The 27,899-nt window shown below is 50.3% G+C and overlaps 1 protein-coding gene across 13 annotated transcripts; it reads right to left on the minus strand.

Annotated features, from left to right (window-relative positions):
• Positions 1 to 5,210: 5,210 nt before the first annotated feature.
• On the minus strand, positions 5,211 to 27,691 carry lmo7b (LIM domain 7b). 13 transcript variants are annotated; one of them, XM_035534681.1, is made up of 30 exons: positions 27,601 to 27,691; positions 27,185 to 27,270; positions 25,952 to 26,022; positions 25,709 to 25,778; positions 25,181 to 25,287; positions 23,948 to 23,978; positions 22,834 to 22,947; positions 22,270 to 22,420; positions 21,648 to 21,819; positions 18,826 to 18,855; positions 18,120 to 18,252; positions 16,532 to 16,680; positions 15,797 to 16,382; positions 15,035 to 15,280; positions 14,426 to 14,534; positions 13,138 to 13,299; positions 11,878 to 12,050; positions 11,592 to 11,655; positions 10,733 to 10,774; positions 10,483 to 10,508; positions 10,270 to 10,377; positions 9,572 to 9,673; positions 8,981 to 9,177; positions 8,507 to 8,551; positions 8,291 to 8,346; positions 8,011 to 8,176; positions 7,605 to 7,847; positions 7,132 to 7,240; positions 6,382 to 6,487; positions 5,211 to 5,886 (listed from the first exon to the last, which is right to left on the minus strand). In XM_035534681.1, the coding sequence occupies exons 2-30, from the start codon at positions 27,251 to 27,253 to the stop codon at positions 5,864 to 5,866; spliced, it is 3,660 nt and encodes a 1,219-aa protein (XP_035390574.1). In that variant the 5' UTR covers positions 27,254 to 27,270; positions 27,601 to 27,691; the 3' UTR covers positions 5,211 to 5,863. The 13 variants fall into 13 exon arrangements, with proteins under 13 accessions (XP_035390574.1, XP_035390568.1, XP_035390567.1 ...); XM_035534675.1 differs by having other exon boundaries at positions 10,270 to 10,371; positions 18,054 to 18,252; XM_035534674.1 differs by having other exon boundaries at positions 18,054 to 18,252.
• Positions 27,692 to 27,899: the final 208 nt, after the last annotated feature.

Consider the following 27,899-nt stretch of genomic DNA (forward strand, 5'->3'; position numbering starts at 1 on the left):
ACAAGTCAGAGACGGTTTCTTCCGAAGCAAAAGCGGGGATTGCAAAATAGGGCCACCGCACGTCCGACCTGCTGTGCATCTGAAGGAGACCGAGCTGGATGAGGGTGGAAGCACAGGAAGAAGAGGAAGAGGAGAAGTAAGATTTAATAAGAGGGAAAGAGTTTTTCCTTTCACCCAGAATCCACTTATCAGGCCAGGAGGACAGGAAAGGCTGCATTTGTTTCTGCTTGATCATTGGAGCCTTTTAAAAACAAAGCCTGCCCCTTTAACACGGAACCATGACCTAATCTTTAGTGGAAGGGTCGATAAAAAAGGGAGCATCTCAGAGTAACACACACACACACACACACACACACACACACACACCCTCCAGTGACTCACTGAAACACCTTTTCAGCCCTCCCGTGTTGACTGCCTCCTCACCACTGCCATTTCCATGGTGACCGCCTAAGAGGCTGCAGTGGGTGGGCTGCTGACCCCATCGTCCCCCCCCCCCCCCTGCCAGCTATGCACTGGACTGCAAAAGCGCCAAACCCAGACTGGGGGCGGGTCGTTCGCCAGGACTGAGTGATGCTGTTCCGCCTTCGCTCTCAAAAACAACTCCTGGAGAAAGAATGTGCGCACGCAAGTCTAAACACGGAGGCCACACTGGTAGACGGCCCGATTTGAGGTTTTTTGAATTGAAGTGGCTCGGAGGACAAAAACGAGACAATTTCCAGGTGTGCTGCCGGGAGGAATGGTCATGACAGAGGAAAATGCATCCATGTTTGTTTAAAACCAAGCAAGACACGCAAAAACGCTGGATCCCAAAGTCACCAGAGCCATCCACTCACACACAAACAACTACTTGCATTTATTTCAGCAAAACTGTACATTGCCACAAATACCAAGATCTGTGCTCCGACTGTCTGAAATCGGAGTTTCCGTTACCATAGCTTCTTCCGGGCAGCCGGCCAATGGGAATGAGGAGTGAGGGCCAAGTATGTGTTATACTGGAAAACCCTCTGGTTAACTTCCAAAAACCATGAGAAGCTGCTTTTCCTCTTCCTCTAATCTGAGGGTTTTAGGTCTGGTCTGTGCTGCGTTGCCGGAATGTTCCGTCATATCCGCGGGTGACCCACGGAGCCCCGTGTGTTAGCGCTCACTCCTCCTCGCTTTTTTGCCACCTTCCCTTTATTTTTCTCTTTCCGTAACAGAGGCGATAGCCAAGCTCTGCCTGCACGCTGACCCCCGTCAAAATGATTGCCCCTCCATTTCAAAAACAAAACAAAACTGGGCAATCCATCATTTCCACCATCTCTCTCTCGCAGCCCGTCTCTATGAATAGAAGGGAATTCTGAATGAGGCGCCATACTGTTATGCGGAGATGTGAGAAAGGTCAATAAATGAGCTCTTAGTGACAGAAGAGGGGGAATATAGTCTGGCTGCCCAGAACCTCACAAAGGCCTCGCACTGTGTGCCACTCTTGTTCTGAGAGAGCATAAAATTAGTCACATCGCACACATGCGTGCCCACACACGCGCGCACACACTCCTTTGATGAAATTGGACAGGCTGCTGTGTGAATGTGAGATGAGAGAAGGTTTGTCACAGGCAACCATCCGGCTCCAAACATCAGCTACTCTGAGCCGGAAGCATCTCGCATCAAGACACTGAGTCACCGAGCTCAAGCGCAGCATTTCTTTAAATGGCAGAAAGCTTGATATGCCCAGAGGGGTGAAAAAACGCACAAACACACTCTCACCAACTTACACACACAGCAGTGATCTGAAGTAACCCGGCTAAAACAGTACAGTAAGCACTTTTACAAAAGTAAGATATTGTGTAAAAAAAAAAAAAAGACAAAAGTCCAACTCCGGGGGCCTTTAAAATCTCTCAGTAATCTCAGAAAGCCACCAGCCCCTTCCAAAAGATTCAGAGAGAGAGTTGAAAGACTCTGACAGGCAGAAGATTCTGAGACAGAGATGAGAGATTCTGAGAGGCAGACAGGAACAGCTATTCAAGTACTACGAGCAGGGTGAGTCAGGTGCCTTACTTTTAGCACAGACGTTTCATCGATTTTTAGCGCAGAGTCAACCAAATGCAATTCGCAAGCTTTTCACTTACAGTAAACTTATCAGCGTAGATGCAACAGGCATTTAAATGGGCCCAGAGCTCCGAGAACAGGCTCGTATGATCCACTGTGGAGTGTGGATATTAATATCACCAATATGTTTACTTGGTGGAATGATATTATTCAATAAAACATTTCTGATTTGGAAGGATTGCTCATGTGACCCTCAGGATATAAATGGAGCCCTCGTCTCTGTTAACAGTCGCCGTAAACTTTTGACTCTGCCATTATTCAGGGTGAGCAGGACAAGTGTAACTTAAGAATAAGCTGTTTATGCTCGTGAAGGGCAGAGTATGGAACAACGTTATATGTGATGGATGTAAGGAGAGAGAGAGAGAGAGAGAGAGCGTTTGCGGAGGACGCCTTTAGAACGCTTCATCAAATCCAGCTGCGATGTTGAAGTGTTGGCATGGGACACGGTCCTCTCCATCCGTCCCTTCTTGCATCCCTCCCTGCATCTACTTCTGCTCTCTTTCTCTCCCTCTCTCTCCCTCCCTGGTGGTCAGTAAAGGTTCTAACAGCTCCTGGCCCGAGGTGTCCGAAAGCCCCCCCGACGCTGCGGCCTCTGGTCACCCTAAAACCATTTTGGCCCAGCTTTGATGCAAATGATTCATGCTGAGCTATGGATATGAGCATTTATTAACTTGAATAAAGCATAATAATCCTAAAAAATTATCACCGTGCATTTAAATAAATTTCCCCAGAACATCCTCCTTGACATTTAGCTTTCCTGATCTGCATATCAAGTACGAAACATTCAAAGCTTAGATGCTTTTATGGTTAACACCATAAAAGCTTTGAGGAAAATGGGGAGATAGAGAGGAATGAACCACCTGTTGAGAGAACAAGTGCACAGTGACCCAAAAGACAAATACACACTTTCTCACTCTCCTGCCTACACACACCCACGATAAAACAGCCAATAAGCGATTGTCCCGATGAAGGCCCGTCAAAGCTGTCTTTAGACACGAAAGCAGTGGGAGTCGATGCCGGGAGAAATGGCTGCTATTATTGGGTTTTTGTATTCTGTTGCTAGAACGCCTGTTTTCTGTGACAGTGGAGATGAAGCTCGAAAATGATTGCCTCATCCCCCTATAATCACCACTACTGAAGACCACACAAGGCATTACACACAACAGGTCCTCTGAAAAGAGTACTGACCTAGAATCAATATTCTCAGAGCAGTAAATCCAAATTGCAGATGCAGAGGAATATGGACTAGAGTAGGGCTGTCTACTCCAGTGTATTTTATCGTGTGGCTTTACGTATTTAACGTTTCAGGGTTTGTTTGTAAAAATTTTAAAATTAAATTCACAGGACACGTCCAAAATCAAAACCCGCATTACAAATTGTGAAGGTCCTTTTGCATAAACCGCTTCATATAAAAGGAAACCGGTAATGTGCGCTTGGATATGTTGTGACTATTTTTGCCTGCTTGTAGTTCACATGACGTTGCGCAACTAGAATTATCATATTTTTAGTAGATTGGTCGACAGTGGTTTGGAGGGATGGCGTTACGAGACACTTCGACATTTCATTCACTCTAAAGCACTTATAACCGACGACTAGAGACCTCTGGATTATTTAAGAAACAGTACAGTATGCGTTTACAGGCTGTCCAGTTCCCCAGGGAAATCCACATTTCTCATAGCCTCCGTTTTCCCAAGATAAAACTGCAGCCACAGTGGATTTCTTCCATCACTGAGTGCCTGAGGAACTGCTGGACTGCAGGCTAGAGAACAGTATAACGAAAATAAATAATGAAACAATAATAATAAAAACATGAAAATATGGCTTTAACGATGTTGGGTTGTATTCCCAGGAAGAAGCAAAAACGGCGTGTGGCGCTAATTTTATCGGATTAAAACAAACATTTAAATCAAACGTAAAACTGGAGAGGGTCGTAAATGAGATTAGTTTAAATGGCAACGGAAAAGACTCGTTGACGGAAAGAATGAAGCGCGTATTCACACTGAACTTGCAGAGCCCGGGCAGGGATGGGGGGGGGGGGTGGACTATGGTTGGCGCCGATGAACCAGAGTGAAATTCCGCCTTGATTTAATCCGCCTTTCCAGCCCGTGCGTCATCTGACTTTGTTGTTTCATATTCCGCCATAAACGCAGTTCAGTTGCCGGATTATTGCGCACTGGGACTTGGCGAATCAAATTATAGTGATACATCCATACATTAGGGAGAGTAAGCGTGATCACTCAAACAAAGGCTGTTGCCGCCAAGGGCCTCGGAGACCACGATTAATCACACGAAGATGAATAGCCTACTATTTAGCTAACGCGCGCGGGACGTATAAGGGACAAGCGGTGTGCTTTACGCGGCCAAACGGCGTGGCCGGCTCGCGAATCGCCCCTTCGAGGCGCGAGACATACGTTTCAGGGCCTCGACCTGCAAACGCACCGCAATCAAACGGCACGTGTGTCGCGCGCTCTGGGCTGGGGGCTCGGGACAGAGGGGAGCGAACGCGAGCGATCGGCACGCGCATACGGTAGTGCGCTCTAGACCGGACTCCGCATTAGCGGAAACGAGCTGTTTAATCTGGTGCAGCTCACCGGCTCCTTTTTAGGTGTGGAATTGAAGACGAGAAACGGAAGAAAAGCAGCACTGAAGTTTCGGATAAGCGAGACAGAAAGCAGACTGGAAAGGGAAGATAACACTACAGATAAATGTCGTTTTAAAATGTGTCCACTACACACGTACACAGGCCAGGTCAGTATTTATAGCGGATGGACATCGTGTCCGTTTAGGCTCCACAGAACACCACCCCCGCTCGAGGGAGGATAAAACTAAGATTCAGTGTTGTTTGTGTCGGATTTGTAATTCATTATGGCAATCGGATAAATACGCTAAAAGGTGACAAAAACCAGAGTCCCTGGCCCTTGTACCTGAACCTGGACCAAGGCTGTGTCATCTTCGGGTAATTAATTCGGCAGACTGGTCACTGTCCTCACACCTGACTCAGGTGAAGGCGGGGCTAGAAGTCTCCACATCCAAACCGCTTACCAAGCGCCTCGGAGAAAGACCCTACATCGCCATCTAGTGGCTCTCGGGTGGCACTTGGTCTTTAAAATTAGGACAACTAACACTTAAAAACAAAATGCTTTAGATAACTTTTTATTTACAAATTAGGCAATTAAAGATACACCGATATATCTCCCCAAAAACAGGAACCACACAAAATTGCTCCCAAAATTAAACCTTGTGAATTTTAAGATCAAGAAAACAAGGTGCCTGAATTGTGTTTAATATCGACTGCATACATTACGTATATGATTTTTATATAAATCAGAGTGGGGTGGGGGGGGGAAAAAAAAAAAAACCAGATCAAAAAAGGTACCTGTTAAGCTGTAATGCAATGAAGTTCTGAAAATATGTCTAAGTAATTATAAAACACCATCACAATCCAACACCTCCCACACCAACCCACTAACAGGACATTGCCTGATTACTGCATACACAGGGAGACGCTGGATTAATTCACAAATCTGAATGATTAAACTCTACTCAAATGGAACTTTAAAAAAAACAAAAACAAACAAAACCACACAAACAAAGCAAACATATTCCACCTTCAGTTAAACTGGAACGGATAACCTACATGAACAATAGATCATATGTAACTGAAGGCCTTGGAAAGTTGACCCTAACGATGACCAACTGCTTGACAAATCAGGTTGTGCTTACGGCTGCCGTGCCAGGAGCACTTCCCAGGGTGTCGTCTCCGTGATGGACGTCCTGCTCACACGGGGAGACTGGGACGCACTGAGAGCAAAAGAACAGACACTCATGAGATGTCTACTTCCATAAAGCTGGAGAACTAGTGTGAAGATTCTAAAAACTCCAGCAGTGAGTTCATTTGGCTCCCAGTCAGAATGTTTTAGTACCCTTCATTTGTACCGAGCTGTTGCACATAAAGAAATATGATTTAGACCTTTAATTCATTAGATGACATTAAGATTACAGTCTCAAGGATGCAGCATGTAATATATAAAGCCATGACAAGTAGCAAGGGGGAAACAGACATTTTGCTTATTCATTAGAGTCCCAAAGCCCTAAAACGTATTCAGATTTTCCATCCATCTCATGTTGCTCCTGCAGTTTTGCACACATTGTTTGCTTTTGCACGGAAATCGGGGGTGCATTTTTCCCCAAAGCACGGCCGCAGTGGCACTTCACCTGCTAAACAGCAGCCTGTGTTTGGGCGGAGACGCACGGTGCTCCGGAAAGGCATCGGCAAGTGGAAGAGGGCGCGCTCACCTCGGAGTCTGCCGTAGCAGGCATCGCAGAAGAGCTGTCTGCGTCGCACGCGCACCTGAGCTCCGGCCTCAGAGTCCCTGCCGAGGTCACGTTTGCAGCTGACGCACTGGGGGTGGGAAGGCTCAGCGTGACTGGCAGGACAGTGGGGGGACCTGGACTCTGCACGAAACTCACGGACCCATTTAACCCCTCCCGTGCTTACATGTCGGTGACGACATGAAAATGCACGTTGCGATATATGCATGTTTTAATCTCTGACGTTAACACTGGATGTTAATTGCAACAAAGCACAAACGCTGAACCCCAGAAGGTTAATATACCTCCTAAGATGTTGATCAGAGCAGACCAAAAAAAAACAAAGAAACCACACAAAACACAACCACCACCACCACCACCAGAGTGACTGTTTCGTTCCCCGTGAATCCACACAACAGAGATTAAAAAGACAACATTGACCCAGGGTCAGGAGAGGGGAACAGTTGCTTGATTAGAATCCATAAGTAAAACCCATCCAACAGATCTGAGATCAGGCGAAACAGACCCTCCACCAAGGCCCGTGTGGAGATGTGATGTGCTTGAGAGAGAGTGGAGAATTCTCCACTATAAGCAGTGCAGTTGGGATCAAGACTGATGCTGTACGGAGTGCGCAATGGACCACGTCTGCCATTTGGGGGGGGGGTTTGGTGAACTGACCAGGCAGGTGGCGCGGCAGGTCACCGGGGGGGGGTCTCGGGTGACCTCCAGGCTCACCTTAAAGCACCCGATGTGAAAGTACAGGTCCAGGGACTCGACGACCATAGCGGCTTCCTTAGCCAAGGGCCGACTGCAGCGTGAGCACGTACGTCTCCCGCTCACCAGCCTGCAGGACACGCCACAGTTAGCTGCGCCACACCGAGCACCAGAGAGTGACCCCTGGACAGTGGTGAGGTACCTTTGTTCTGAAGTGAACGGTGCGTGTGAGAAATGCGACCAGGTGTATTCTGGGAGCCCGTGGGAATGGCTACAGTGAATCTTCATTCTACACAAGACCTACACCACCGACTACAGCAGTGTTACTTAACAAGGCTCACACTGATGTTTTTGGAAGAAAAAAAAAAAAGAAAAAAAAGTGGTCCTTATCGTCATGGAAATACCAGAAAGCGCACTGCAGCCATTACAGTTGGGTCAATAACCCACAAGCCCTTAAGGCAGGACCATCAACCCCTGCTGAGACTAGACCGTACCTGCTGCTCTGCTGTGAGCCGGGGGGAGTGTCCTCAGCGTCAGGCCCGACTGGCTGAGACGGGGAGGCGGAGGTGGACCTCTGCCTAAAAGAGGTGGAGAAGATGGCAGCGCCGGGCCCCAGGCTGCAGCGGGAGGAGTAGCCCCGGTACGGGGCGGTGCTGCCCAGGCTGCAGCGGGTGGAGAACTGCCGGGGCATGGGGCGGCCACTGCTGCTGGTGGGGAGGTTGTCCAGAGATTCGTGTCTGTGGGGGCACATGGGAGCAGACAGGGGTCTTAGGACACTCACTGGCTAGGGGCAAGAGCATCGGGCACGGACCAGACATGCAACAAACTTTATGCACAAGTTTGACTCCAATCGCATGCTTATGCCCAAGTAGCACTACACGGGAAGGTCACATAACCGACCTCATCACGGGCGCCGCGGCGATGGGCTCCTTGTGGACGCTGCCAGTGCTCTGCTGGCGGATCCAGCTGCTGTCGGTGTGGAGTGGCGTCGTCTTCCTCATTTCCTCCAAGATCTGCCGGCGCTCCTGCTCTGCCTGGGACACGCGCCCGTTCTTCTTACCGGCCGCTGCAGCCAGTCACAACACAGGGACAAGCACAGTCAATCAAGTCTGTGGGCAGGGAAAAAAAGTCAAGCTGTCCGGTCAGTTACACTGGACAACAAACAGATAGGGGCCCCAACCTCTGGAATCTTGCTTGTGACTGCTGTCAAGCGAAGGGGTAGACCTGGACTTCTTCCTGTTAACAAAATCAACCAATAAGAGTGGCTTTAAAATCATCACTAACAAAATACAGCACACACAAATGCATCAGCGTTGCGTTGGTGGTAGTAATGTTTATGAACTACCAAAGAGTTCTACGTGGAGATCATTGCACCACAGTGCAGGAGCACACCAACCTGTCCAAGGCTGTATGCTTGGCAAACCCATAGGACTCACACGGCCTGATGCACAGCTCAGCAGCAGGTGATGAACAGCGCAGAAGCAGGAATAGCAGGAGACGCACAGACAATTGCAGACAGTCACAACCACAGAATCATGCACAGACACAATCATGTGCAGGAGACTTACTGTAGCACTGCATTTTATAATTACCCAGAGACTTATTCCATTTCTACCATTCAGAGAGTCACTTAGTGTTGACAAACTGAGTTAAATAAGACGAGTCCCAAGTTTTCCCTCTTCTCAAGGGCTATTGCTAGCATGCCGGATCAAGATTGGTTTTTGATGACAAAGGCAGACTTGCAAAGGCAGCTTCACACATACACTGCACATGCGTTCGGAGTGCCGCACAACTACGATCTCCGTTTCAGCGTCAGAAAACCTGCACCCCAACTACCATCGCGCGTAACGAGGGGTTTCCCCTCCCTCACCATTGGCTGGTTTTGGTGGACGAATCGCACTCCTCCTTAGTCCGACAGGCTGGTTGTTTAGTCACCTGTCCGCCCTGTGCCGGCCCTGCCTCTCCAGCATGCTGACCGGATAAAGCAAAAGTGGAGGAAGTCGATTGGCAGAAGAAAGGGGGCGGGGCGTAAGCCGTGGCGTTTCCATTTGACAGAGGGGTTCTCTGCTAAAAGTGGACCATAGAGGGGGAAGAAAGAATGGATCAATTGCTTGTATTTTACTTGAAATAGTGTTTACTGCTACAGATCCAGAAGAAATCCAAGTTGACAAAATATTGCTCACCAATGCCCCTTTGCCTCAAAACTCTACATGTAAATCACTCCATTAAGGCTGCTGAAAATTATTTATTTTAGGCACTCTTTGGCTTCAAATGTTTTACAGCATTACCCATCAGGGAAGTTCTCTACGGTCCTGCTTGCCCACCAGTTACTTTGCCCACACAGCAGGACGGACTGAATATTAAATATGCATGGCTATGGAGGGCAGGGCTTTGGAGCATGGTGTGACTAAAGGGAGTGGCCAGGTCTGCTAGAGAAGGCTGTAGGGGGGGGTTGGAATACTTCTGGCTGCGTCTCGGGGCTGCCGCACTGTGGCCCTGCCGCTGCTGCCTGAGCGCGTCTCCATTCTTCCTCTAGCCTCTCCTGATCACGTCTGTACTTCTCCTGACACACACACACACACACACAAATCAGGTCTGTTAGCGCAGACTTACCAAGAACGGATCCGGTGGCAGGTAATCCCGTTACTGGCGATTAAGGCTAGCCAATCACGCCCAGCCGAGAGAGCCGTGTTCCTGGCTATCGGGACCGGGAGGCCGATCTAATCTCATTTTCACAGCCGATTTCATTTCGCGCTCAAGGAGCGACGCAGCCTCTGAGCCAGATGCGAGTGCCAGGCAACCTTTACTTTAACGCAACCACCAGCTAGATTTCATTCTGAGGTTTGAACTATATTTCCCACCCCCCAAAAAACGCCACACCACATGCAAAATACACTTAATTTAGGAATTACAGTGGGGGTGGGGATAAAGTTTTTAAAAATAAATAATTTAAAAAAAAAATCACATTTGCATTTCAGTTGTAACATGATTAATGCACATATTTAATATGAGAAGTGGTAGCCAACGTGCAGGTTCGCTTTAATGCATTGCTTCCTTGGCATTTGTAATGCTGCACATAATTCAAGTACACTGCACTGAGCATAATGACGTTTTGCCCACTAGAGATCCAGCGTCAGATGCGGCACCCCCCCGCCCTACCTGCAGGAGGCGCTCCTGCACCATCTGCCACTTCTCCTGTCTCCTCTTTTCCTCCTCGGCGTCCCATGACCAGCGCGAAGCCGTCGTGCCGATGGAGGGAACCTGCAGCTAACAGCAGGGGAGACGCGGAACGTTCAGGAGACCAGTCAATCGATCACCGATCAACCAACCCACAATTATTGATCTACGAGAGGATGAGCGGTATTGACTTACATCCGATATGGCAGACTCTGAACCTCCTGGGGAGTCGGAAGCAAAACGTTAAACAGTGAAGACACAGCCAGCAAACACTACCGAGCACTCCTACAGATCACAGCACCCCCACAGACATTTGGAAACAGTCGTTGCCACTGATTACGTTCAAGCATTAAAAGCTCCAAAACGCATTTGAGCAGTGAGCTGATCAGACCGCTGGCACGGTCGTGTGAAGAGCGCACAGCACCACGGCACACACTGTATTTACCACAAAGGTAGACCCAAGAGTCCACCATGCACCCAGAGGAACCTGGGGGGGGGGTACAAGATTGACATCATCATCATCATCATCATCATCATCAGGACTGATGTGAGCCCCCTTCAAATATTTCCAAGCATTTCAAATGTTGTACTGTTGACCCTTGCGTGAAACATGCTGCCACTGTACGATGGCCAGGAGTCTTTACAGTATTGGCCATAGGATTTGGCTGAAAGCAAAACTTCATTAAAATTCAGAAACCTATATTTTACTGCATCTTTGATTTCAATTAATTTTACTTAACATTTGATAACCGTCATTCTATTGAGGTATGCAGCATGTAAATTCATTAAAATTTGATTTAAAAGGTTGAAAGAAACGTTATGCACAGTTTCACTGGTGCAGAGGTGAGCATTACACAAACCAAGGAGTACACTGCAACAGAACCTGAAAAGCACATTACAACTGCACGCTACAGATATCCCCCTCAAAGCCACCACCCAACTGCCCTGGATTAACTGGAAGCACTCAGCAACCCAACAAAGCACAAGCTCGCTGATGCCTAAAGCCGCCAAGACTGGGTTTACCTTTCTGCGTGAAAAACTCCAACCTCCTTCTGCGATTTTGCATAATTACATGCTCATATTCTACACAGGTGGACGGAGGAGGGTAGAGAGTGAAGGGCAGGCACATGAAGCACTCTGGTACTGTTAAACTGTCATGCATAAGTGACACGTGTTGCTGGAATTATCCATGGTTGGCACCCATGCACTACAGATGCAGTAGACAGATTTGGTGGAGCAAACACCGGAAAAAAAAAAATTTTAAACAAAAGTTAACAGCGCACAAGTACAAAAACGGCTGTTACCTTTATTTCTCGTCATCGCTGGACCATCGCGGATGCTTCCATTCTTTGCTTTTAACGGTAAACCCTGCAGAACATGTAGAGGTTACGACACTGGACATCCATCACGCACACAAGTTCATTCCTGCACATACTGCAACGCACTTCTCCTGCTGCTTACACATTCAATGTACACGGCTTTATGAACTACAAAATGTTTTTTTCCGTTAAACCTCACTCGATGGGGCTAATCGAAGATGAATGGCTCCAAGGCTTCCTGTCACGGGACACTTCTCGGCGCGCTACTCACTTTGGCAGGATGGCTGTTGACTTGCGCATCCCCCGCCTTCTCCAGGGGCAGGCCGGGGTGGCCGGCGTCCATGATGCGGCGCTCCGGGCCACCTCCCGATGTGGAGTCCATGCTGGTCAGATCGATGGTCTTGTCACTTTTAAACGGCAGGGAAGAGGGTCCGCTGTTCCAGCCTGGGTTGGGAGCACATACAAGGCGACACATTCAATCGGATCTGGATAGGGATGTTGTAGGGACGCCTGTAGTCTCTGGCGGAATTACTGCTTTAGTCCTAGTTTAGGCATGACTGCTGTGCAGCAGCAGGAAGGAACAGACTTGGTGTTCTTATTCTAGAAGTGCTTAAATTCCTAAAAAGACTGTGCAAGGCAAGTAGTTCTGCTTAAAATAAGACTGTGCTGCGTATTTGTATAATGACAGAAGTGAACTGAACAGAATGAAGATGTGGACAGACCACCTTCCTCGATAACCACGAAGAGAGGCCAAGCATCAGATTGTGGGAGCAAAGCCACAGTCCTGATCCTGGTACAGTAAAAGAGTTATAGACTGCACTACAGTCTATATCTATAAGTAATCATATATAACTCCTACATTTAAGTTGTAGATTGCCAGCTTTTTAAAACCATACCAGAAGAATAAAACCACCACAGCCTTTCCCCCCCCATACATATACTTACAGCTACCTGAAATGGGAGGACTATGTATGTACACAGGGCTGAGATTCCTCAGTGGATCACCAAACACAGATGTAAATAGCCTTTAGCTGAAGCAGACACTCCGCAATTTAACCCCAGTCATGGTTTCCATTTCAAATCCAGTGTACTGGAACCGAGACAAACCAATAAAAATGATGTCACTATCCAATTACTTAGAAGCCAAACTGCAGCACTGCAGGGAGGCTGTGTGCGCACACGAGAACAAAGTACAAGTGTGACACAAGTAGCATCCAAATCCAGAAACACCGACCGATCTAAAGGATTATAACATGCGCGCCGTGAAATTAGAGCGCCAATAAGCTTTACTACGTTTTGCGAGTGCAGACCGCACCTTTAATCAAACCACAGCTTGAGCACCGAAAACGACACTAAAGATAAGGGGAAAGGACTCGATGCGGACAGTTCAGTGCAGCTCGGAAGAATAGCCGACGAAACTTTGCCAGGGTGATGCAAGGGGAAGCTGGGAATCTAGAGGGAGCTACGCGGGAGGGTGGAGTTTCAGGCGTAGAACCACGCCCCCATTGTTACGAGTCGTGGGGGGGCTCACCGTTCTGGCCATGGCGACGCACATCCATCAGCAGCTTGCCCTCGTGTAAGGCCGCATCCATGCATGCCTTCCACTGCTCGTAGCTCATCTCGGCCGCGCTGCGCCCACCCACGCACACAATCTCATCGCCCGCCTGCAGGTGGCAGAGCTGAGCCGGGCCGCCTGGAGGGGTCAGAGGGCAGGGAGAGGGGGCCGTAAGCCGGGGCCTGCGCGGCGCGACCACCATGCCCGTGGAGACTTCTAGAACGTAAAGAATGTCTGCTCGCTCTCAGAGGTTGCGCAACTTGAGAGTCGAGTCCTGTTGAGTGCAGAAAAGTCAAACACTTTCAAACAATTTGTTTTACGTTTCTTGTACAACCTTCTCATGCCAAATTTTGTACTTTACAAAATACACTTTACTGCAGAAGACAACTCTACCACTGAGCTTGATTTATTTATTTAACACACACACACACACACACAAACTTGTTACGTTTTTAACGACTGACTAACCTAATTAACATTTAAGGGATCTGGCAGACGCTCATCTGCAGAGCGACTTCCACATTTAGTAGCATGATGGTACGCGTGTGCTCTATGAACTGAACCCGTGACCTTGGTCTGACTAGTGCCACGCCCTGCCTGCTCAACCTGCCAAGAAACACGAGCACATAATAGACGGATGGATGAATATACACACACACACACACACACCCCTAAGGCGAGCAGCAGGCCAGCACCATCTTGCCGTCAGCACACACAGATCAGGCTGATGCACAGTAAGCAACACCTTCACTGAATGATTGATTGCAAACATACGCCCTTCTCTCTTGAAGTAGTGAGAAACACACACACACACACACACACACACACACACACACCCCTAATCAAGTAATGGTCTCTTCCCAGAGGGGACATCGAAACTGTAGTGAATGGCTTTCTCCTGTAAAGCCAACCATAACACTGGGTTCACACAACACCTCTCCAACCAGCACAAACAGACCAAACAGACCACTGCTATTAGTTCCAGTCATTAACGTCTGAGACACACCAGCGAGAGACTCGTGCTTTCTAGGTGAAGAACTAATTACTGTAAAAGGAAAAAAGAAAAGGCCTTACACACGCCTGCCTTTGGAATAGAAAAAACAAAACAGAACAACTCAGCCCGTTCTGATCAAAATAAAGTTTAGTATTACCTTACCTGGGATTAAATTAAACTCCCCTCTGCAGTCGTCATTAGACAATTCATAAAAACAAGCCCTTTATAGCAAGGACAGGCAGCCAGGGCGCGTCGTATCGCGTGCGTTACCTGGCTGGACAGATCGGATGTAGACGCCGGTGGAGTTCCAGTCAGTCTGAAGCCCAAAGTCCCTGCCGGGCTTCTGATTGAGACTGACACGCAAGTCACTGTAACACACCTGAGAGAGAGAGAGAGAGAGAGAGAGAGAGAGAGAGAGAGAGAGAGAGAGAGAGAGAGAGAGAGAGAGAGAGAGAGAGAGAGAGAGAGAGAGAGAGAGAGAGAGAGAGAGAGAGAGAGAGAGAGAGAGAGAGAGAGAGAGACACGGCTATCATGTCACCTGCCTTCCGTAGGGAAACCGGAGCGCTCCGACACACCGATGAGGGCTCTTGGCTCTGAACCCTCCCCCACCGTTTACACGAGTGCCAGTCTAACGTTACTGCGTGGTTAAACATGCTCCTTACGCTGTAGTTCCAGCCCCACTCTCCCCGTACAATTACAGTAACTGCTGCACCTGTCAGGCATCCACCCACCACAGCACCTAAACAAAAAAAAAAGTTTACCACGCTTCCACGCTGCACCAAACTGGCGTTAGTTTCTTACCACTCCCCCCCCCCCCATTCCACAGGGATTAAACGGGGCTTATGGGGAATAAGATCTTCCAGCCCCTACCCGGCTCACCTCCCCTCTGCCACTCCACGCGGAGGATTGTGGGTAGGCCTCAGGCGCGGGAGCCGCGGCTACCGCGCTAGTGGCCACGAAGGAGTGAATGGTCGGAGCAGAATCCGTCGGCTCCATTTTCTTCCTCGTCTGGACGTCGCAGCCCTCCGTGTCGGGGGTCTCGGCCTTCTCTTGGCTGCCGAAGGAGGCCGGGAGCCGGGGTCGCTCTCGCTGGGTTTTGGCGAGGCTCCCGTGGGACTCGTCCGTCTGCGGGCCGCAAGAGAGCACAACCCGTCAAGTCGAGCGACCGCATCTGGATGCGCGGATGTCGTGCTGATCGAAAACAGCATTCGAAACCCCCCCCCCCCCCATATTCTAATTTCTTAGGCTGCAGGTGAAAAAGTGGATTCTTACTTTGTAACTCCAGGACAGCACGTTTCAGACAAGTGTCCAGAATTTCTGTGCCTCTGTGTATAAACATGGTTCCAGCCCCAATTTATTTTTAGCTGAGCAGATGGGTTCAGCTACCAAATCAACAAAGCGCCAATCACGTGGATGTCATTCAACTAATAAAACAGTCACCTACAAGAGATATAAAATATTCTGCTACAACGTGCACACGAGGGAGAGAGAGCGCGAGCGATGGAAGCTTGGATTTCATGTACCAGGAGAAGGAACTGGCAAAACGGCCATGTTCCATTATTCATAGGCTGCAAGACGATCAGGCTTGGAGTAACAGTAAACTTCACACAGAGCACAATACGCGCACACACGAATACTCACAGAGTAGAGCCTGGGCAAAGATGCCACTTTGGAAGGCTTGGCTCTGAATGGTCTCGGTGTGACCCCCATGGACAGGCGTGAGCCAGCTTCCGAGCGCCGGAAGCCTTTGGGAAGAGTGTCGGACGCGTACGCTCGCCCTGGAAGACTGCCCTCCATGGACTTAGCACGCGAGACAGGGACCGGACGCTGCCAGTCAGCGAGGGACGTCTCCATCGGGTCCACGTCCCCTGGCGGGCTGAAAAACACGGCTGTAGAGCCGTCGGCCTGGTCAGCGGGACGGTCCCCTTCGGTTGCATCGCTAGCGAGAGAGGAAGCTCCAGTTTCGCGTGGTGAGACAGAGGTGGACGCCGGGTCTGCCGGCGTCGCGCTTATGGAACCAGGTGCGGCCGAGCTCGCGGCCTTGGGCATGCCGCCGCTCGACGTCAAAGCAGAAGCCTCAGACGGCGCGAAGGCCGGCCGGGGGTCTTCTCTCGGTACAAGAGGCCGTGAGGGGGGTACGCCTCTGCCGGAGGGCCCCTGGGCAGCAGAGGAGCCCCGAGGTCCGGCCTGAAGGTGCTGGCGTATGGCAAGCACACCCTCCCGATGGCTGGGATGGAGAAAAAAAGAGACAGAAGGCACCAAATCACACCCACCCACCCAAAAAGGAAGAGCAACACTAGAAACAATTATAGCACATCCTCGAAATGAATTGGAGCGCAGATGTGCAGAGTGAGACTGGAGTGCACTGTGGGTCACCTCTCCTCCTCTACCCCTCCGTGCAGGGCTGTGCTCCTGTAGTCAGCCCCTCCCATGCCAGCCAGGAGATGGAGCTGCTCTCGCTCCTCCTTCTTCCTGTGCAGGTCAGAGGTCACACAGCGCCTGCGATTTTTCCACCTGTCCAAGTCCTAGATGAAGATGACGGAGTGAGATTATAGGCCCGGGTGGGGAAACCACGAGTGAAAATGGTGCAAAGTCAATTACTGAGAAATATGAGAAATAATTGGATTAAAGAGAGTTTTTCGAACATGTGAATGAATGGGGTAGAAAAAGATATTGAAAAATCTAATCTTAACCCAACATTTGGTACACCAGATTATAGAGCCCAAAAAAAAACACACTGGTAAACAGGAACAAGACAGACCACGGTTGTTGATGGCCCTTGACATTGTTGTGTGAACGCCACCTGAAGTAGACTGACAGCTGAGCATGCTCATTTCTACCAATAAACATGTGAAGCAACTGGAGACATTAAGAATCTGCCCGGATGAAGACGTGTCTACGGTAAGGAAGAACTCCAAGGATAAACGGCTGGGGAGCCGGACATTAGACAAGGTCGAGTACGGTGGTGGACCTGTGACGCGGGGACGGTTATCCTTCCAAACGCCCTGGACGGCTCGTTTCGTATCAAACTGGGGCTGTGGTTGGAGCTCCCAGCAGGACAATGCCCCAAAGCTCACCTCAAAATTAAACACACACACCAAAAAAATTATCCACTGATAACCCTTGATTCTGTGTTGCTGTGGTGGCCTAACCCCCTGACCTAAACGCACAGGACGAGCTGAAGAACTCGGCGAGGTTCTGTTTGGGGAAGGGTCTGAGGCCCACCCTTGAGTCTCCACTCGTTAAGCTTTCTAAGAGGGTGCACAGAGCATTACATGGAGATGGAAAATTCCAGAACATTAGTTGAGGAAAATGTTAATTTCTTGCCAAGCTCTGGATTTCTCCTTTCCGCTGCTGTGCTTCAAATAAAGGCTAGACATTTGTTAATATTTTAAATGAAAGATCAAAAGCAGAAGCTGTTTTTAGTCCACTGAGTTCATGTTTACCAGGGGTGTGAATATTTTTGTAAGTGCCTTGCTAAAACCTCTTAAGGCTCCAACGCTCGACAATAAGCGCCGCCGTTGGATTATAGCTCACCGACACCCCCTAAGGGTAGTGTGCAGAACAGCAAACGACAACAAGCACCCCACAGCATCTGAATGCTTCAGTGGCATGCCAGCGAGAAGCCCAGAAGTCACAAGAAAAAAGGTCCGAAAAGGACCTAACTCTCAAACTTAAACTCTTATGTTCCCTTAAGAATCACTCACAGGTGTCTATAGGAGCTTAGCGGCTGCCCCGTCTAAACGGACCCCATTCGGCACCTGAGAGCTCGTTAAATCACGAGGAGCGGACTGGGGCTAGGCGGAGCAGGAAGAACGCGCCACGCAGAGCAGCAGTGTCGCGGCCCTCCGCGTCGGGAGGGAGGCGGAGCCGATTAGGACAAGGACGAGCCACTCACATCTTGCCACCTGGCCTCACCGTCCTTAGCCCTGGTCGGGTCGTGTGGAGTCTGCCGTGACTGCACCTGCTCTGCAGCTGGGGGCCCCGCCGGCGCTCCTTTGGCTGCATCCCGGTGACCTCTCCAGGGCTCGAAGGTCGGTCTGCTGTCGGACTCCTGCCGCGCGGGCTCCGAGGTGATGTCACTCACGCTCTTGCTCCTGTGTGGTTACGGAAATGAACTGTTTGTTTAATTAAATGCCCGGAGACAAGAAGAGCTCGGTTGGGCACTTCAAAGGATTCAATCAGCAGGACCTTAAGCCAGTGGATTGCAAATTCTTTTTATTATTACAGGATCATTTTATTACAGTTCATATTCCACAGCAGCCAAAAGCCCGCACACACACACACGAAAAAGGAAGAGGTAAGCAGGTAGAAGACACCATAAGACTCTGCTCTCGGCATTTTTAATATACATGGCTCAAAACACACACCGTCGCACAAAGACTCCACAGAACGGACACGGCGGAACACTACAGGCAGGCAGCACAGAAAAACAGCAGCTACAAGCTGAATGCACCAAACTGGGGATCCGTGGAACTTCAGAGAGAAATTGAGGGCGGAACAAGTCCTGGGTGCCAAAGACACCACAAGCTAGCAACAGCAGCAGACGTAGCAACAGTATGGGCGCATCAAAAAAATAAATAAATAAATAAATTAAAAAATGGCGGCTTGGCCAGTGAACGCGGCAAATGAACAAAACATCCACCGGAAAACCAACAAAGCACACTTACCCACACAGGTGTGATTGGCTCACGGGGGCTCTAGGAGATGAAGAGAACAGCTCAGGGTAAATCAGGAGTAAAGCTTTGAGCCAGAGACGGTACCAGCGCATCTGTAGCTCACTCACCTGGCAAGCGCAGGTTAGGAGGAAACACTTCTTTCCTCTCAAAACAAACTATTTGGCACGATTCCTTTACACTTTTATTTGTAGAGATTTTACAGGGCAAAGCGTATAAATACAACACTTAAGATCTTCCTTTTGTTGTAATATCAGTTTAAGACCATGAAATTGAAGTCAAATGTCAGCAAGAAACTTTTATTAAATACTGCACAATCCAGAGAACCACGAACACAACTCTTTCCATGCCTGTGCCAAATCTCAGAGGACGGTGGGCCTCCACTTTCATACCTGCGAGAGGTCAGAGAGAATTCGCTCCAAAACGCATTCATCACTTTTTTTTTTTTTTTATTGGCTCAAGACAGCAAGCTGAATGTCAACCGCCATGCTGGCAGAGACACCTGGTCGGGACCCTGCTGTGAAACGGACCCCTTCACCAGGAGGCCGATCAGGTAGCACGCGTCGTCAGGATGAACCGAAACAAAACGGTGACCTGTAAACTCTGGAAGGCCAGAAACAAACCCCGCAGAAATAAAACACTTCAGTCCGGTCATCCACATTAGTGCAGAGTTCAGAATCCCAGTACTCCAGCTGTACCACGCCAACACGCCACAAATCAAAAATTGGTTTCCGTTAATTTGATTCCAGTAGTTCGCTCAAAAATCCTGCCGGAAAAGGATGAGCTTGTTACACTCTCCGGTAATGTCTCCTTTTTCCAGACATTTCTACAGATCTTGTTCTGGATCTGCACGCTCATTTTTGCTTCAAAAGCGTGTTCCCTTCCAGCCGTCAGAAGGCACAGCGCCTGAGCCAGAACCTTCCTGAGATGAGATACCAGTCAGCGTGGGAGTCCAAACCAGCGCGGCAGCCGGTACAATCAGCTAACGTGCCAAAATAGTGCAAGGGCAGCCAAGTGAACGTTAAATTTCTTGGCATTAGGAGCCTTAAATTCTCACCTTCACATATTTATACTTTGGTAATTACTCTTTCAGCCTTAAGCAAAATGAGCCTTATGTCCGTTTCCCTACGTGTGGCTTAGGGAGCCACCGGGCACATGTTCCCATCGCAGACCTCAAATCTGCCTGGATGGTCCACATTCGGATGTTCCAGACTCTCGGTACACCTGAGCCAGGCCAGCAGCAGTTACCCTACTGAAGGGTTCCAGGAACAGAAGAGCCCCAACCCTAAGGGCCTGGGGGCATTACGTCGTAAGACACATGCAAGCTTCTTGAGTCTCAGACGGGGTTGGGGGGTCGGGAGCCTGGCGCACCCAGCCAGGGAGTGACGTCGTAATCGGAGTCTTCCTCAGACGAGCCAGATGTCTTCTGGCTAAAGGCCGAGACAGGCGGGGAGAAAAGAGGAGGAGGAAGATCGTAAAAAGTTATAGACACAGAGGAAATACTAGAAGCAAAGCCATGAAACTTAAGCCCCATTTAAAAAGACCTGTCATCATGAAAACATAAAGGGACGCGAGGGAGTATCCATGCACATGGCACCGGCAGGCATCAGCCGTCCTTCCAGCACACAGCCAGCGGAACCAACCTGAAGCCCTGGAACTTCCTGTACCAGGACCCACGCTGGGAAGACAGCCTGACCCCACGTACGCCAGAGTCCTCTTTGGGGGTCCAGTGTCTGGGCAGGAACTTGTCCGAGTCGGCGGGGGTCCGACGGGCAGACCGCGACAGCCTGCGGCTGTAGAGGTCGTCGCGGACTGGGTCAGCCGTGCCCCGGCCTTCATCGGAGTCGCTCGACGCCTCGCTGAGCGCCTGCAGCAGCAGCAGCTCCTCGACAGGGGCTCGCCCGCTCGCTCCGCAGGGGACGCGGGGCACGGGACCCTCCGGGACAGCGCTGTCCGTGCAAATCAGAGACGTCCTTTAAACATGCAAGGTCGGGTCAGGGGAAAAGCGAATAATATTTTTTTTTTTTTTTTTAAAATCACACGCAGGTACGTGGCGAGTACACACCAGAAAGGTTAGTCAGCCCTCGGGCTCCTCAGAGAATCAGTGTTGAGTAAAAGGTTAGTGGAACACACGGAAGAGCGTTAATATGCCAAAATACTATTTAGTGAGATTCCATCGCAAAGTCAGAGCGGGATTAAGAACAGAACGGGTGTTCAGAGCATGCTATAGAAGTCCACCATACACAGCACATGAAGGTCGAGGGTCGTGGGCGAACATGGGTCGCTTTTCGGCAGCCAAAATGGTAATAAAAAAGTCAGGCGACGCGTGTGCAGGAGCACAAGTGTTAACACAGCAGGCCACTCCAAAACCTGAGTTCGGGATCGACCTTGCGAGAGGAACCGCAGCGGGCTGCGAGGCGCCCGACACAGTGACCCATGACCTCCGAGCACTTGGGGTCACCGAGGGGCAAAGCCAGGTCCTCTTCGGGTTCAGAGGCACAGTGTAGTTCACAGGCGTCGCGGAGATCGTTGAGCGAAACCGGCGGCTCGCGAGGTCGTCCTGCACGGGGTCCGGTTCCGGGCGGTCAGAGTCGGAATCCGTGTCGCTCTGGTAAGCGCGTGCCCATTGGTGGAAGGCAGAAGCAGGAGGGAGGTCAAGGCGGGGCTCAACCAAGCCCCGTCCGTTTTCACTAAAGCCAGGAGATGGGAAGCGAACGCAACGCACAAACACGTACATAAAAAGTGAGGACACCACGACCAGGGCTGTCGGGGATGTGCTCAAATACGCTGTTAAACCAAACCGGCGAGAGTGTTACCTGGGGAGAGGAGGCACAGGGTCCCGGCAGTCCGCTTCGTGACGCTCGGCCCGTTTCCTTCTCAGGGAGGGTGGGACATCACCCCAGTCTCCAGCAGGAGCGGGGCCGGTTTCGCTCCGGCTGCCGTCGGACATCCTAAAGCAGCGTTCGGCCTCTGCGTCGCTTCCGAACCCTGCGGAGAAGAGCGAGGAGGAGGGACGAGAGTTTTTGAGGAACGGTCCGGGAGAGCAGAGACGTGCGCAGTACTCGACTGACGAAGGGCGCGGGACTGCGCGCGGAGCGCCGCCCACGCTACGGCTAGGAATGTTACACTTGTGTGAGCAGTGTGGGTGAAGGGATGAGTCATGGGTGCGGAACGCTCATTAACGCACGCTTGACAGTTACGCCGTTGCAGGAGTTTACAGAAGCTTACGAACATCTGCAGATCTGAAAACTTCTGAACCGTTTTGTCCTCACACAAACCTCCCAGCAGAAGACCGTACACACACACACACACACACCAACCGCTTAACTATCAAAGTTTTAAAATAAAAGCACCAGATCTTGCAGTAATTGAACATTTAAAATGCACTTTGCAATATATGATGCGACTTCACCAGCAGCCCCCGCCCCTTCGTTCTACCTTCGCTGGTCACCAACAGGTTAGAATCCGAGTCTGCACTCGGGCTGTCCAGGCTTTCCGCGGAGTCCTCCCTCCTGTAGGCCGCCAGGCGATCCCGCGCCTCGCTGCCGTCCCTCGGACCAGCCTTGGGGCACGACGACTCCTCCAGGACCTGGAGCAGCAGACCCAGAGCCTGAAACCTGCTAACGAAGCTACGCAGACTCGCCCGCTTCTCCAGAGCCCCATGCCATCGCCCCGGCCCGCTAGGCTGAGTGGTACACATGACTGGGGAGAACGAGGCTGAACGATTTAGGCGTCTTGCACCGAGTGGATTTGAAGTCGACAGGTTGCAATGATTAATTTTCCCTACCAAGATAAATTACTGACTTACATGAACAGAATGTTACAATAACCACAGAGCAGCCAATGCCGTTTACTTAACCAGTTCACTGTTCAGCCATTTTGGAGACCAGCTCTAGGCATAAACAATTCGCACTAGGGCACGCTAGCACATCTGTGGCACAGCTGCACACAGCGTCAAACACGTGCACACCCAGTCGGTCCCCTCGCCCTGGTCCCGCCTACCTTGGACAAGGCAACGCCCAGCAGGCCTTCGAAAGCTTTGAAGTTGAGCTGTGGGCCGTCGTAGGCGGAGTCAGCCTGAGCCTTCCTACCCAGCCAGTATATGGTAATCAGAACCTACACACACACACACACACACACACACACACACACACACACACACACACACACACACACACACACACACACGAGCTAAACAAAGCCCCGGGGTGGGGTGCGGGAAGGCCGTCGATGCCGCTCGATAAATACGTGCTCGCCGCGGAAACTGCGGGCTCAGATGAGGACAGACATGCGTTACTGCCCTGCGCTAGCAGTGCGGCTGGGAGCGGATTTACAGTGGTGGAATAAAGTGGATGTGAAACATACTCACCGGTCTCTGGGGGGGGGGTTTTATCCAGGCATTTCATCCCACTAGTCCGGACGTCTCCGTATTAGGACCATTACGGCATATAGTTGGCATTTATAAAGCCATAAAGCCTAGTTTTGAAGTCACGGCTAAAGCCAATCCCCAAGCCTCCAGCACTCTGTGTGTGTGTGTGTGTGTGTGTGTGTGTGTGTGTGTGTGTGTGTGTGTGTGTGTGTGTGAGATGAATGGCTCTGTGTTCCAATATCCCTTTTGTCTCTCCTTTTCCAGAAAGCTCTTTGCCTCTCTGAACAACACCCACCCTTCACCCACACACACCCACCCACAATCCAACATTATCACACAGGGTCACGAGATTGTGCATCAACAAACACTCCCAACCAGAAGCGTGACTGGTCTTTAACAATAAATTAAAAAATAAACAACATTTTTTAAATGCATTTATGGTCAATCAAGTCCAATCAAGTGGTGACGTAAAACCACATGCAAAGCATGAACAACCACCCGGACCCCCTTTAGAGGCTCGGCGAGAGACCGTCCACTTCCTGCGCAGGGCACAGCAAGATAACACCCACACACACATCCACAGGTGCTTGAAACTCAAACTCGAGCCACCGAACCTCAATATCAGTTCTGAAATTCAAAGAACTTTGCTATTCGAATAGCGATTATCTATTCAAATGGCACTCCCGCACTTGGCCAACACAGGCGTGCGCAACGACAGCGAAGAAGTTCTGCAAAAGTCCCACTTACGTTTTTCAGCCTCCTGGTGGTCTCCTCACACCTGCGGGGAAGGAAAGACAGCGAGACCAATGAGTGGTCCGGTCAGCCGGGCAACTGCTCGCCAAGGCAGCGGCGACAGTAACTGAAGCCACCCACAGTCACGAGCTGTGCGTCAGTCATCACGTTAAACGGATATGCCTACACCCAGACTAAAAACGCAACCGGGATGTCGATGCTGGCCACGTCACGCTCTAGGAGGTGATCGGAACCATAAAGAGCCATAAATAGCCTCATGAAAGGCGAGCTGTACAGGGCATGTGAAAGTCTGTTAAACATAGCCACCCATCCCAAACAGGGCCGCTATAGTTACACCGTAGTGCGGGGTTTCAAAGGGGGATCCACCGTGGCTAAATTTGGAAGACACATGCCCACCAAGGCTGCCTCACAGCCAATTACCAGAACATGAAATCTAGCGGTGCGGGCCTCCTTCTGTGACTAAACCAAGCATATACACATGGACATGTTAATGCTTTAAAAACAAAATTAATTAATTAAAAGGGATTTTTTTTTTTTTTTTTTTTTTTTTTTAAATAGGTAGGTCTGCAGTTCTGACATCCTTTCTAAACAGTTCCATTCATTAGGGGTGACAGTCTACATCCTGGCAACCAGGGTGGGAGGGGGTCTGCACTGCATTTCTGAGTTCCGCCCAGCTGTCAGGAGTCGTGCCTCGGCCATGCTGACCAAACTGCGTCACAAGACCACCTGGAAGGCATTCCAGTGCGTTGCCCCACGCAAGCAGGCCCCCGGCTTCAAGTATTCTCCGCGGAGCGGCAGTCGGCCGGTCAGACGAGGTTCGACGTCGGGTCTTTGACACCAGACGGCATAATGACGTGCAGAAAGAACAAAAAAGACGGAGGTGCGCCTAGTTTTCCGCCCGGGCAGCACGAACCTGACAGCTAATGACGGTTAATGACCCTCTGGGCAAACGGCATGCAAATGACTGGCAAAAGAAACACCTGACCTGTTGTGCATAGAGTTGAGAAAGCTTTCATCGGGAACTGGAAGCAACGTGTGCACAAGCGCTTCGTGGTTTAATCCCATCTAGTGAGGAACTAAACAGCAATTGCATTAAAGAATTTCTCTTTTGTAAAATACCAAAGATCCAGGCAAAAAAAGGGACCAAAAAGGTATTACTCGCGCGCTTCTTCGTTCCTTAGATTACTTCCAAAACCCCAAGCCACGGACCTTCTATCACGAGCTTACCTGACGGTGACACGGTTGGAGATGTCCTGCAGGTCCCCGGGATGGAAGAGCTGAGAGTGGTTCAGGCCGAGCTTCCCACAAGCCCTGAGGAAGACGTTCACGTTGTCCTGCGGAGAGCACAACTGAGGTGGTTAGGAGGCGCTGGTTTCACACACAGGGAGCAGTATCGGGTTGCAGAGTTCCAGAGTGGAGTTTAGCCCACACCTAGGACACGGCCGATAGACGGGAACATGCCAAAATAGAGGCCAGAGCGCGTGGGAGCAAGCGTAGGCCATCCCAATACGACCGGGTAGCAAAAGGAAAACTAAACGGGAACCCCAGTAGATGGGGATGAAGAGTGTGTACACAGACACCACTGGCCCACAAGACCAATATTTAATCTCCACACACGCCTCTGATCCTACAAGACCTGCCAACATCAGAAAGCAGCATCTAAAGCAACCAGGCCTGTCTGCACTTACCTTTCAGCGCCTCCGCTGCAAAACGGCAAGCAAGAACTCAAATGGAGGCCGGGGAAAGGCCACTCACCAAGCCCGCCATGGGCGTGGACAGCCGGTTCACTCTCCTGATGATGCCAGGCTTCAGCTTGTTGATCAGGCTGCAGGAACGCAGACAGGGAGAACGTGAACGGGACGCCCCTACGGCACAAAGCAGCCCAGGACACCCGGCCGCACGCTGCCCCGCTGTGCTGGCTTTACGGCAGTCACGGGCTGCTCCGCGATTCGCAAGGAATCGCAATCCGGCAAAAGGAGGACAGGCTGGAACACTCACTCGCATAGCAAGACTCCGTTCTCCAGCGCTGACCGGAAGTTGCTGCTCCCAAACGTCTTTCCCGTTACTACCTGTGTGAAGGTCAAGGATGGGGCAGAAACGCACGCACAGTTAAGAGGACGAACTCTGACCCCACACACGACGCGTAAACGAGTAAAATGGATCTTATTACAAGTCCTGCAATCAAAATATCGTCTAATCTCTCCGGGTTACTTTAACTACCCTTAAAAACGTAGTCACGTTATAATCACACGTGAAGCCGCAATAAAGCGATTTTTAAGGTCATGTCCAGTAAACAAAAACAGCAGCAAAACCTATACTACTATATAAAACAACAACGCCAGTCCTGTACGTTCAAACGCCGCTAAACGGCTGGAACGACACAAATCAAGCACCCAAACTGCACCATTTGGGGAGTGGGGCAACCCACGCAACGGGCATTCGCACACAGCGCAGGGCAGGCCTGCCTCAGGACGCCCCTCTATAGGCCTTCGGGTTCGGGCTGAGGGCCCACCAACGAGCCGCCGAGCTCAACACAACCCCACTACCCCTAACAGCCATGAGGGGAATGACAAATGGTGATGAGGGCCTTTATAGATGTGGAGCGGTATGGGCTACAGATTAGCATCGCCTTCTGGTATACTCAGTAGCCCAACACGTCACCACCTGTCAGTTCACAGCAAAGCTAAACTACATCTCAGCCAGACAACAGGGGCAGAAAGAAAAGGAAACGGCATCACTTTTTTTTATGCAGGAAGTTATTTACAGCACTATAGCACAGCCACGTCCACCAAAGAATCATAAGCGTCCATTTGATATTAAACATGCAGAGCTTATTAAAAGTTTAAGTGCATACAAGCGTCCAAAGCGGATGCCAAGCAGCAGACTGCGATAAAAATAACAAGAAGGTCTAGAAAATCGAGCGATGCACTCAGACGAACACAGGAAATACACGCTGAGGGCTTCACGCGCTGCATTACGCCCGTACCGACTGCATAAAACACTGCACCGGCTCAGGCGCGTGCGACGTTTGGATTTGTATAGTGATGCAAAAAAATAAAAAATAAATAAAAAAAGAGAGAGATATCGGCTAAAGCATAAAAAAAACAAAAAACACCCAAGTTTCATGTTAGTCTTCTTGGCCACTCAGACCGCATGCAGGTTCGACATCGCCTTGCTCGCACGACACACAGGCGTTCCCCCGGCGACCGTCTCCACGTGCTTGCGCCTCACCTCCAGCCATCGGCGCGCTTCGGCGAACGCCGTCTCACAGCTTCCCGCCGACAGCCCGCGCCACTCCATCGCCGAGCAGCTGCGCTCTGTGTGGCGTGCACAAATTAAACCAGCACGTGAATCTTGTTGCAAACTGTCCTCCGACAACATCGCGTGCCACAAAACGTATATGCACACGAGTTTCTCGCTTTTAATTTGATATATATATATACTGCAAGTGCTCGGGTGTCATTTACAGGTGGGTTGCAGTGAGAGGAGCTAAAGTTTTGTTTCCCGCCGACGTGTGTGTGTGTGTGCGTGTGCGCGCCGTGCCCTGTCCCCATCATCCCTACATGAAAAAGCTGCTCGTCGAGTTCCTCTCAAAAATGTATCCGGATCTAGTTCTTCTCCTGCTCCAGAGTGAACACTCAACCTACCCGTTTTAAGACCGCCAAACTCCAGAAACGTGCAAGCTGAAGTGCTCGATTAAATACTGCCGTCGTCAAGGCGCTATTCGAAAGTCGAGCCTCACCGTTTGAAGCGGTTTTAAAGAGGTCACGCCCTCTTAATGAGAAAGTCCACTACTGGGATTAAATTAATTGCAGGTGTCACGCTGTGGAATGACGGAAGGTGGCGCCAAATACACACCTCACACAAGCGTGGATGAAAACGCGGTGTCTAGGCTGTTTTAATGTCGTCTGGGTCTGTTGGACCACATAGACATTCCCACTGAAGC

Source organism: Electrophorus electricus, chromosome 16, assembly GCF_013358815.1.
Source record: "Electrophorus electricus isolate fEleEle1 chromosome 16, fEleEle1.pri, whole genome shotgun sequence".
Taxonomy (NCBI): domain Eukaryota; kingdom Metazoa; phylum Chordata; class Actinopteri; order Gymnotiformes; family Gymnotidae; genus Electrophorus; species Electrophorus electricus.